At 41.6% G+C, this 10,597-nt stretch overlaps 1 protein-coding gene across 1 annotated transcript; it reads right to left on the bottom strand.

The window, feature by feature from the left end:
• Window positions 1-196: 196 nt before the first annotated feature.
• Window positions 197-4,993, bottom strand: cmss1 (cms1 ribosomal small subunit homolog). The gene is made up of 10 exons (XM_035677109.1): window positions 4,966-4,993; window positions 2,641-2,771; window positions 1,959-2,030; window positions 1,729-1,864; window positions 1,571-1,630; window positions 1,383-1,485; window positions 1,233-1,293; window positions 1,055-1,142; window positions 864-952; window positions 197-536 (listed from the first exon to the last, which is right to left on the bottom strand). Exons 1-10 carry the CDS (start codon window positions 4,991-4,993, stop codon window positions 453-455), a joined length of 852 nt encoding a protein of 283 aa, XP_035533002.1. The 3' UTR covers window positions 197-452.
• Window positions 4,994-10,597: the final 5,604 nt, after the last annotated feature.

Raw genomic sequence — 10,597 nt, 5'->3', positions numbered from 1 at the left:
TGTTTGATATATTTATTCTAATTTGCTGTAGGAGATATTCTGTTAATTCCGTGGCCCCTTCATGCTGCCTTAAAAACGCTTTATCAAAGGATGTTATGATAAATGTGGCTTCCTAGTGTGCAAGTAAACTAATGACCTCACATTCTCAGTAGGAGGGACTTCCCAAGGTCAGACTAAACAAACAGAAGGATGCTGGTTTCATTCTGAGTCCGTTTATTCAATCCATCACGCTGGGACATCGCGTTGGACTACAAGAGTGAACAAACAACACAGCACATTTGACACGGCCTCTGAAAATAGTAAAAAGCACAGCACAGATTTCACACAGACACAATGGGGAAAACAAACAGGATGAGGCCCCTTCAGCATGTTGTGAGGAACATCAGTATGTAGCCTTAAACATCAAGGCGTCCCATGGATTATCAGCCCACAGCAACGTTTACAATGTGCAGTTAAAACAGTCCAATTTTGACTTTGTCTTCTTTGCAGCCATTCAGGACACCATTCTCCAGCAGCTTCATAAAGTCCAGCTTGACCTGGAATAGACATGTACATATGATTTGTAACACAGAGATGTATAGTTGCTAGAAGATTTAAAAAAAAAAAAAAGAAGCTCTGCTTTGAACAACGATCTGTGTCCTATACGCTTTTCAAGTTCAATAATCTTAAATCTGCCGCTCCTCCCTCACTGAGTATGGAATTATCTGGAAGTATCAGTGAATATGCAAATGAAGTTCATTCTGCACAGTGAAGCTCAAACATCCAAGTAATGGATGGAGGTAGGATTTAAATATCCTCAACTACTTGATAAAATCATGATGATTATAATGATCCTCTCAGCCCAGCAGGGGGCAGTAGCTCACCTCAGGAATGTCCACCATCCTCCGGAGCTTCTGGTCCCTCCAGTTCCAGTCCAGAACCATGTATCGCAACGCCTTCAAGTTCAAACCCTCTGGAGAAAAATAACCAAAAAAAAAAAAAAAGACATTTCACAGAATAAGAAGACCTCAACCACGCTGCAGTTTAACAGTAGCAATATCAGGCCCACACGTACCTTTCTCAATGAGCGCATTGATCCTGCCAGGTGTCCCTACTCCAATGTGGATGACGCCCTTTTGGAGCAGCTTCACCTGCTCCTCTATCTGCACAGACAGAATATACACAAAGAAAGCTGTTGAGGAAACTATTGTGCACATACCTTATGTATTGTAACGAACCGTCATCTCTAGTACCTTGATATGTTTCGCAAAAAGCTTTATGGCTTTGGCTCCACCCTTAAAGGCTGTCAGCTGCCTGAGAATGAAACAAACAGCACGCATGTAAATATAATTCAAGAGTTGTAACGTAGGAAATTCAACAAAGGCCAGTGGTGTGTCGCTCACTTGATGAGCTCAATGGTTCGGAGAGCGGAGCTACAGACGATGAGCAGGACCACGGAACTCATTTCTGTATGCTGCTTCTGAATCTTGGCCCACTTGGGACAAACTAGGAACAACAGGAAAAAGAGGGAATCAGAGTGTGTTCAAAAGTGAACAGCTAATGGAAGATTTTAGTTGAGATCGCCACTCACCCTGTTTCAGGTACGAGGAGAGGGTGTGTGTTAAGTCATTACTGGACAGGAAGCAGGAGTCTGGAAGATGGGGAGGGGCAGAAGGTGACCTTGGTGAATCCACACATCAGCAGAAATGACTGAAGTTCAGAGGTAAAGGGGGCGTTGCCCTCACTCACCCAGCAATTGGAGCTCCTCCTGCTCGATCACAGAGCGCTTGTCTGAAAAGTACTGCGTGACCAGGTTCTGCAGGTCTGCCGAACAGCCTGGTTTGGGCTCCGAAGAGGACAACACATCTGTAATGGTCTTCTTCTTCTGGCAGACAAAATACAGTGATGTAAAGTAATGTTCACAGACGAAGCCCCAGTGACTGTTGTCTCTTTGCAACAGCAGGTGTCACCACACTCACCTTCCTCTTCTTCTTGGGTTTAGTTGACTTTTCATCCTCAGTCTCTTTCTTCTGAGGAATAATACACTCTTTCTGTGAAAACAATACATGTAATTCAGACAAAGTACTTATATATGAGATATATTAACCAGTGGTTTAAATTCATTTTATATTATGAATCTAAATTCATCATCTGTAATAATTCTCAGGGGTAAAAGAGTCCTATCAGTAATAAGAAGTTACAATCTTTGTAAGATGTAATTTATTATACTACAGTCAGTGATTAATTTCACTATTAATCATGTTGAACATCTTTTTCTAATTTCCGGGAGCATGCGGTGACGTATATAAATGCCTTGTTTTGTCCAACCAACAGTGCAAACATTGAAGATATTCAATTTACAAATGTAAAGCAAGTCTTCACAATGGAGAGGCTGGAATCAGAGAATGTTTGACATTTCTGCTTCACAATGATGTTTCATTTGTTATCATAAGGATTGGCTATTTATTTTTTTTGTCATCCAGTCCAATACATCACATTGGTTTATTACACACCGATTAATTTTACTCCTTCTCTACTTGACACACAGCTTTACAGGTAGTGAAATTAATTTGATACATTTCCTGATAACAGAAGAAGATCCTGGAAATTTCAACGGAGTTGGTTTGGAGAAAACATTTTTCTGTGTGTACCGTAAAATACCTGATCGTTCTTTTTCTTCTTCTTGGCCTTAAGTGTGTTCTCCGTTACCCTCTTCCTCTTCTCTGGTTGTGTCTGTGTGCTTGGTTTTTCTGTTGGCTGCTTCTCTTGCGTCTCCTCTGCCTCAGATGCATCTGAGAAAAATAGGGGAACATTGCCCTCATTACAATTCTGAATATATAGGTTCATTTATAACTGGGAGTAATGCAAGATAAAGAAACTATTAAGATGAGTCAACACAGAGCTACAAACACACCAGGTTAGCCTGAATAAGGTTTTGCCAATAACCGATATGCCTAACCGCCATGAGGAGATACTCCCCGTGGGTAGAAGCTTATGAATCCGTTTTTCCACAGTTTCGGAGTGTTTAGGTTGCTCCTCAGGTGTGAGAGTCCCGGCAGCACATTTCAGTCACTACAGAAAAGCAGAAATACACAACTCTCCCCTGAGATAACAACAATGCAGCAGACCTCAAGCCAAGCATCTGGTTATATTTAGCCTCTCTGTTGCTACCACTTCTCTGTGCATACCTCTCTTCTCAGGCTATGAGGTCATGCTTAGACCCTCTGGCATACTTACATGCTTGTTCAAAATACTTTAACTTCAAAAACAGATGCCAGAGTGAACTTGGCAATAAATGTGTGGGTTTCATTGTAGCGTCCTTCCTGATGTTTTTACCAACACTTTTGCAGTTCTCCCTGTAGACCTTTAATATCGAAGGACAGACAGGTTGACATCGCCTCTATTTCTTATTGAGCGGCCGAAGATGAAATGTGTCATGTAACTGTAAGAGCCGAAGTTTGAGATGAAGTTGAGGAAGTTTGAAATCTGCTCATGTGTAGCTGTATGNNGGGGGGGGGGGGGTTTCAAGCATGTTGTACTTCTTACCAGTAGCATCAAAACAAGTATTATAGCATTAACCACTAATGCAAAACACCTGCTGACTGATTTAAGGAGGATGATTTAAAAGTAAGCTCAACAATATAGAGACATAAGATGTAGCACAAACAACATTAAAAGATCATTTCATCAAATGGGAAAAATCTGAATACATATATCATGTTAACTTGTAATAGAGCGAGAGATCCCATTAACGGTCAGTCCAGAAGAACCTCATAACAGCACTGACAAATCAGTACGGATATTACGTTAACAAGAAGCTTTTGAGATCAAATTTGGCTTTGAGACCAAAGGTGTTTTCAACTGGTAGATCTAGTATGATACCTTAATACCTTGACCTCTTCTTGGGAGATAAACCTTTGAATTGCACCGATGAAACAGGAAGATTATTTTCCAAGGCTGGCTGCGGGCTGAGAGGAAATTCATACCTCTACATGTAATATTACCACGATGCTGCGAGATGGTACACATCTTGTAATACAACATTTTGTGGATTGCTCTTTGGGATGTAGTATGTCCTAACAGTGTCTGTTGGTTATTTCAGAAAGAACGCTTTTTAAACTAAAATGACTATTATGCACATCTGTCCCCTTGGTTGAAAGAGAATGTACAGACAGCAGAACACGACGAGACACGTTGCAAAACGTTTCTGCAGAAGCCACCGACTGCTGGTAAGTTAGCGAAACCCCCGAATATTAACAGGCTGGAAGCAGATGATTTATTAATGATCAGTTTCGTTTAAGAAGGAGCCAGCACACAGTTTGTTTGCTGCTCTGCGTTGCTTACTTTTTAACGAACGCCTCCAAAATATCATTAACGCTGCCATAAGAAGCTACATCAGAGCTGTTTAAAGGTTGTGTGGATACAAGCCCTAACAGAAGGGGTAACCATGCGTGAACACTCCTGGGAGTCGAATAGCGGGAGGTTTCCCTATTCTGTCCCATCCTGCTGGACGCCGTGGTGCATGCAGCATTCATTTTGTGTGTGTAGTATAGTCAAGCAACACTTCAAAACAAATGATCCTATACACAGTGATGAACAACACTGAACATATGTCTGACCTGCCACATTGCGGCTAACAGGCCAAGGAGCGCTCCCAAATAGACAACCACGACCCACCTGACACCCAATTTCCTGCCTCGTCCTCGTCCTAATTTCCCATCCCACGATCCGATTCATCCAGTTTTCATTATCACGCCCTCCTCCCATTGTTGGGTTTTTTTTTCCTTCCTCAGGGACGTTATAGTGGAGGTTCATATCAAAAGACAATATAAAGGATGGATGAGAGACCTCAGTCTGCTCTTGCGCTCTAATTTCCCCTCGCAGGTCCTTTTCTGTTCATAATTCCATAACCACACCCCTTCTCCACTTCATCCCTCGCTCAAAGACCTTCATCCTTATTTGTTACAGTCGTCTGTCCAGGCATACAGTCCGCCTGCTGGAAGACCACCCCCATTATTGATGGGCAAACCAGTCCTCTCTCTCTCTCTCTCTGTACTCACTGCTTTCTCACTCTGGGCTGTTGAAAGGAAAGTGAGGACACACAGGTATCAAACATTAGGGAACAGAGGGCAAGGGGAAGAAGGAAGACTAATTACCAAGGTGAGGAGGACGGGCCTGTGTATGACCAGTGAGCGGTCCAGGTCCACCTGTCCTGCAGCAGGTAAGTGGTTTTTTTCTCAGCTAGTGCTGGTATTTACCAGTAGGATCTGACTTCTGTTTACTTTACTCATGTTGACCAAAGAGGAGTGCTTTGTAATAACATGGTACTGATCAACTGTCCTAAAGGTACAAAGCTCTTCATAGATAAAGCTTTGAGTGTGAAGGGGATAAAGAGATTGTATTGTAAAAAAAAGGTGTGGTAAAAAAAAAAAAACCTTTTGTAATTACTTCTGCACCACCTACAGGCACAATCTATATGCTTGAGTTGAGAACACACAATGCAGTCACCTGACATTGCTGCTTTGTGCTCAATGAGCTGTGAAATACTCTACAATACAATAAGCCTGTGGGTTCAGAAGTTAACGAAACCCTCAGATAAGTAGAAGCCGCTGACGTGGGCAGCCACACCGATGTTAAAGCTTAACCACATTGCTAATCTCACCAATGGACGCAGAGACAAGCCTAACACACTGGTCAAGGAGCCATTCAACAACACTCTATAGGTGACTAGTAGCTGATTCAGCATGTATTTGATTGGGTGTTGTGTAGGGGAACGGGCGATCTGGAGGATTCATCAACTACATGGTGCTTCTACTCACTCAGTACAACGGAAATAACTCACATATTTTTCTATTTGTGTCAACAATGTACGATCACAGAGGTTGTAAGGTGTCAAGAGGGCTGATGGTTTTTTTCCTCTTGTGGACAGTACTGCAATGACATGACATGACTGTGGAGAAGACTCTATGAATAGTCGCCTGTTAAAGGGTTACAAAGAACAATGTATTCAGTTGCCAGTTTATTAAATACTGCTATGTAAAACTAATGCAGTGTAATGCAACAGCCATGGAATACATCTGCCTTCTTGAAGGTTATAACGCTCAGTTCAGTTCATCTGAGAGGTGTCTGTATTATTTAGTCTACTCTCACTAAGATAAATGGGTTTGGTATTAGAAATACCTCTCAGTGTGATGCAACATAATTTAAAAACACATGAACTACAGCCTCCAAAGTAAATATGAAGTTGAATGACCACCACTGCATTAGTGGAAAGTGTATGTCCAGTGGATAACCAGTAAAAGGGACATCGTTTCTAGAAAGAAATGCTGCTGATGTGAACTTTCTGTGTTGTGAGGAACATCTAAATTCCATTCACCCTTTATTGTAGTGGAGTGGAGGCAATAATCTCAGACACACACATCTCAAAACCTGTCTGAATGAAATCCAAACTGTTGGTTGCATGGCTAGATTTAACTAATGGTAACTGGAAATATGTTTTTTGTAATTTGGCTTATTTGGGTGAACCAACCATTCAAACAGACTGATATGCTAGGCTTTGTAGTAAGACTAATCCCAGAGAAGGTGAAAATAGTACAAAGGTTGGTGGTACAGCGCCTAAAGATTGCTCACTGGCACTGCTGTCATTAACAGTAAATGGTCCTATCATGAGCAAACTTAAAAATGTTTGAGACTTTGGTTCGGGGCAATAGACAGAAAATTACCTGCGGTTTTCTTCATCTTTGTAAATGCTGTCGAAACACAACATTTATTAGTGAAGCTCTAAAATTTACAGGGGCCCGGGGGCCTGACTTATGTAAAGTCATCCAATCTGCACATGCAATCTGTCTGTAATTAGTAGCTGACTTATTAAAAGGCTCAAAAAGATGCATGGTGATAGCAAGCAAACTGAGCTGAGGATGATGCGCCTACCTGATCAATAATAAGGGTTTGAGATGATTGGTTCTGGCTATCACTGCTGCAGTAAAACAACAAAACGTACATGACATAAAATGGGTGACAAAGAAAACAAAAATAAAAATGTCTTTGGAAAGTGTTGGGCCGCCAGAACAGCTTCAGTGCTCCTGGGTATGGATTATACAAGATCTGGACTCTATTGGAGGGATGAACACCGTTTTCCAAAAGGTATTTCTTTAATATTTTGATGACAGTGGTTAAAGGGGGCTGGTTAAATGGCTAATGGTATGGTACACACTCATATATTCTTTATTTTTCTCTTTTATTTGTCACTCCCCTTTAAAAGGACATGATAGCACTGGATTGTGCAGATTTTGTAATAGCTAAGTGAAAGGGAAGAAAATCTCTTATAATAATTTTGCATTCACAGATCGATGCCAAATGCAATACCTCAGGCAATGTAAAAATCAATACACTCCATTTAAATTGCAATATAAATTACTATCAGGGACTCTAGCAATTCTTACTCCCAGGGAGTAAAGAAAGGAAACAGATGAATAGCCAAGAATAAAAGGATAGTGAATGAATGGAGCTTGTGACCGAGCTGACAGAAGTCAGCTCAATGCATGCCAGATATAAAAAAAAACAGTAGAGAGAAAACCAAGCCAAGTTTTAAGTTTGCTCTCCTTGAAATGAGAAGCACCTGATTTAGCTGCCTACTTTTAGAAGATGCACAGAGAACCCTGTTTCAATAAGTCTCAAGTGTTGCCTGAGGACAGCAGACATTGACCTATGAGAAGGCCAATAGCTTCAGTGTCCCTTAAGTCTTACTCCCAATATCCTCCATGCCAGTGGCTCCAGATGTCTATAGGAGGGACAGAGTATGCTTCCACACAGAGGGCAATTAGCTTACAGCTCGGATAACCATAGATCAATGAAGGTCAGGCGCTACGGAAAAGGGCTCCGATGCAAGGAAATGGTGCAGCCCGGTCATCTTTGATCTGTGATCAATAGAGGTGACTGGTTTTAATGGATGGTCAATGGCACTTACTGGATGTAATGAGGATCAATCGACTGGTTCCAGGAAACAGCTGATTGTTACAGTTCCAGACAAGAAGCACTCAGCTTTGGTTATTCGTTTTTAAGGGTGATGTGATGCACTCACTTGTGTAAGCTGACACAGTGCCTACACAACAGCTTAAAACTGTTTCAGCTATGACCCACAGTGAAGTTGTTAATTACCACCAGTTTACTCTGTTAGTCCGATCAAACATAATACTTTGGCCTGTACAGAGGGATAAGACAAACCAATTACACCTTTAATCCTGCAACACAAACATGTTCCATTACACGGCGGCCAACACGACCCCCAAAGATACCGTATGGTATGTTTGTTATGTGCTACTAAAAACAATATGATACTTCCCATGAAACCAATTCAGCGCTTGTTTATACAATCAATAACTCATCTCACGACATCTACTACTGACTGATATTGGGAGTGGTGTGGGGGCGTGCGGGTGGGTGAGTGTAACAGTTATTGGTTTTGGAGGCCTGCAGCTTCCTCTCTTAAGCCACAATTTGAACATACGTTATTGTTAAATCAATGGAGACTCTAGGCTGCACGCACAAAATTAACAAGCAGGTTATAGTGCAGAACAGAATACCAGTCTGGTTACAAATTCATTGGCTTCCGACACTTTGTTCTTCAACCCATTTAGTCGTAACATTTTGACGGTGTATTTAATTACTACAAGTTGTTATGGCAACATACGGCAACAGTTCGGCATGTGGATGCAGTGGCCGGGTGTTTTAATCTGTTTTTTTATGGGCTTTATTGCTGAAACATTGGATTTGATTTTAAAGGGCTATGCCAAAATTGCTCAAATCGACAGGTTTAGGAGATTTTGACCATGTCAACATTGCATTCAGACGCTGCAGCTGATAGCTGTAGCTTCCAAGCACTTGACGGGCCGACCATGATCCGAGCTCACAGAGCGCTAGACGAGAGGACACGGAGGACGTGTTTAAATCGATGATGCTTGGTGCTCAAACACAAAGTTTTTCTTTTTGTGAAAAAAGAAATATTTTTGTTGCTGCTGTTTACATTCCAACAGACGCAAATTCAAAAGATGCACTGCAGAATTATTTGCTGGGTGTATACATGTATACAGAATAACAACGTAACATGTATGTACAGTATGCAACTGTATTGTTTTATTTTATGTCATTCTGATATACATTTGATTATCTCTCTCTGTCTGCAGCATGAAGGGACTACAGACTTTCATTTTGTTGTACAACCTTGTGTTGTGTAATGATAAATACATTTCTTTGATATTGTAATCAATTAATTTTCTTTGCCTTTCTGTGAGTGTGGGTGTTAATTGTTTCCCAAATGTGTGATTGAAATTCTAAAAAACAAATAATAATAATGGCTTGGCCAAGTGTGAACCTATCGTGACGCATTTTGGCTGCCTTGACAGTAAAACGGAGCCAGTGGACGTGACGTACTGTGAGTTGATCTGCTCTCGTTGGATGTGGAGTCTTGACTCGTCCGTAGCCGGAAGCAATTGCGTATTACAGTACATTATTACGTATTTGATCAGTGCTGCCTAGTTTAAAAGTTTGATCTGAGTTTGATGTGCTGCGCTGGACAGACTCATTGAGAATGACCTGTCAATCATAAGGTAGCCTCACCCAAAAGCATTCACGACTTTAACGTCTATTTTACTCCACCATAATTTACTAAATGAACATTATCATGTATAGAAGGAGATGTTAAAAGTCAATGGGCTTGGCTGATGAATAGCATGACTTGCTAAATATTGTCAGCCTTTATGATTTGGAGTGGCTACACACAAGTATCAGTGGCTGTCTTACACAGCTAAATTGAGAAACTGTTCAAGAGACAAAACTCCTGCAAAGCAGCCTGACCAGACTTACTTTACACTGAAGCACTGTGCTCATCTCTGGTGTCAACACATCTTTAACATCTCACTGGAGAAATGCAATGTTCAAGCCTTCTTTAAGATATCCACCATCACCCCCATCCCCCAAAAATCAAGAACCACAAGACCACAGACCTGTCACCCTGACTTCTGTGATTAAAATCATGTTAGCGCCTTGTGCTTCTGTAAGTCTGTAGATGATGTTGTAAACATAGCTCTCCACTTCATCACGCTGAACCTATGCGAGGATCCTGTTTGTGGATTTGACACTGCCATCCCTGCCATGTTAGAGCACAAGCTCTAAGGTGTGTGTGCGCCACTCTTCTCCCTGTATACCCGCAGCTGCACCACCACTCATCAGTCTGCCAAGCTCCTGAAGTTTAGAAAAGAATAGAATCAACTTTGTCACATATACAATCATACACAGTACACTGGATAGTTACATTTGTTGTCTGCATTTAACCCATCCTAAGTACTAGGACCACTGGACAGTCACTGTACAGCACCCTGGGACCAACTCCAGATCTAAGCCAGTGCACTGGTCAAGGGCACTCATTGAAGATCTAACCTAACATACATGTTTTTGATGGGCCAGCAACAGAGCTAACCACGCATCCACTGTGCTGCACACAGCACTCACTCACATCCTCGCATCTCTGGTGGGGATAAGTCTGCCTATAGGAAATAATGAGGATGAAAACACCTTGGAGGTTGGTGCTTCTAAAGAAAGTCAAGATGGTTGTGGGTTTCAG

This window comes from Morone saxatilis, unplaced genomic scaffold, assembly GCF_004916995.1.
Source record: "Morone saxatilis isolate NCDOM2014 unplaced genomic scaffold, NCSU_SB_2.0 Contig5, whole genome shotgun sequence".
NCBI lineage: Eukaryota > Metazoa > Chordata > Actinopteri > Moronidae > Morone > Morone saxatilis.
The sequence above is the reverse complement of the archived record's forward strand: the minus strand, read 5'-3'. Positions and strand labels throughout refer to the sequence as shown.

Bases quoted from the DNA above. Each gene is read 5' to 3' on its own strand.
- cmss1 (XM_035677109.1), bottom strand. From the start codon at position 4,993: ATGGGGGTGGTCTTCCAGCAGGCGGACT. The intron at 2,031-2,640 runs GTATTTTACGGT...TTGTTTTCACAG, and splicing joins AGAAGAAAAAGAACGATCAG to AAAGAGTGTATTATTCCTCA. The intron at 1,294-1,382 runs GTGAGCGACACA...TTTCATTCTCAG, and splicing joins CGAACCATTGAGCTCATCAA to GCAGCTGACAGCCTTTAAGG.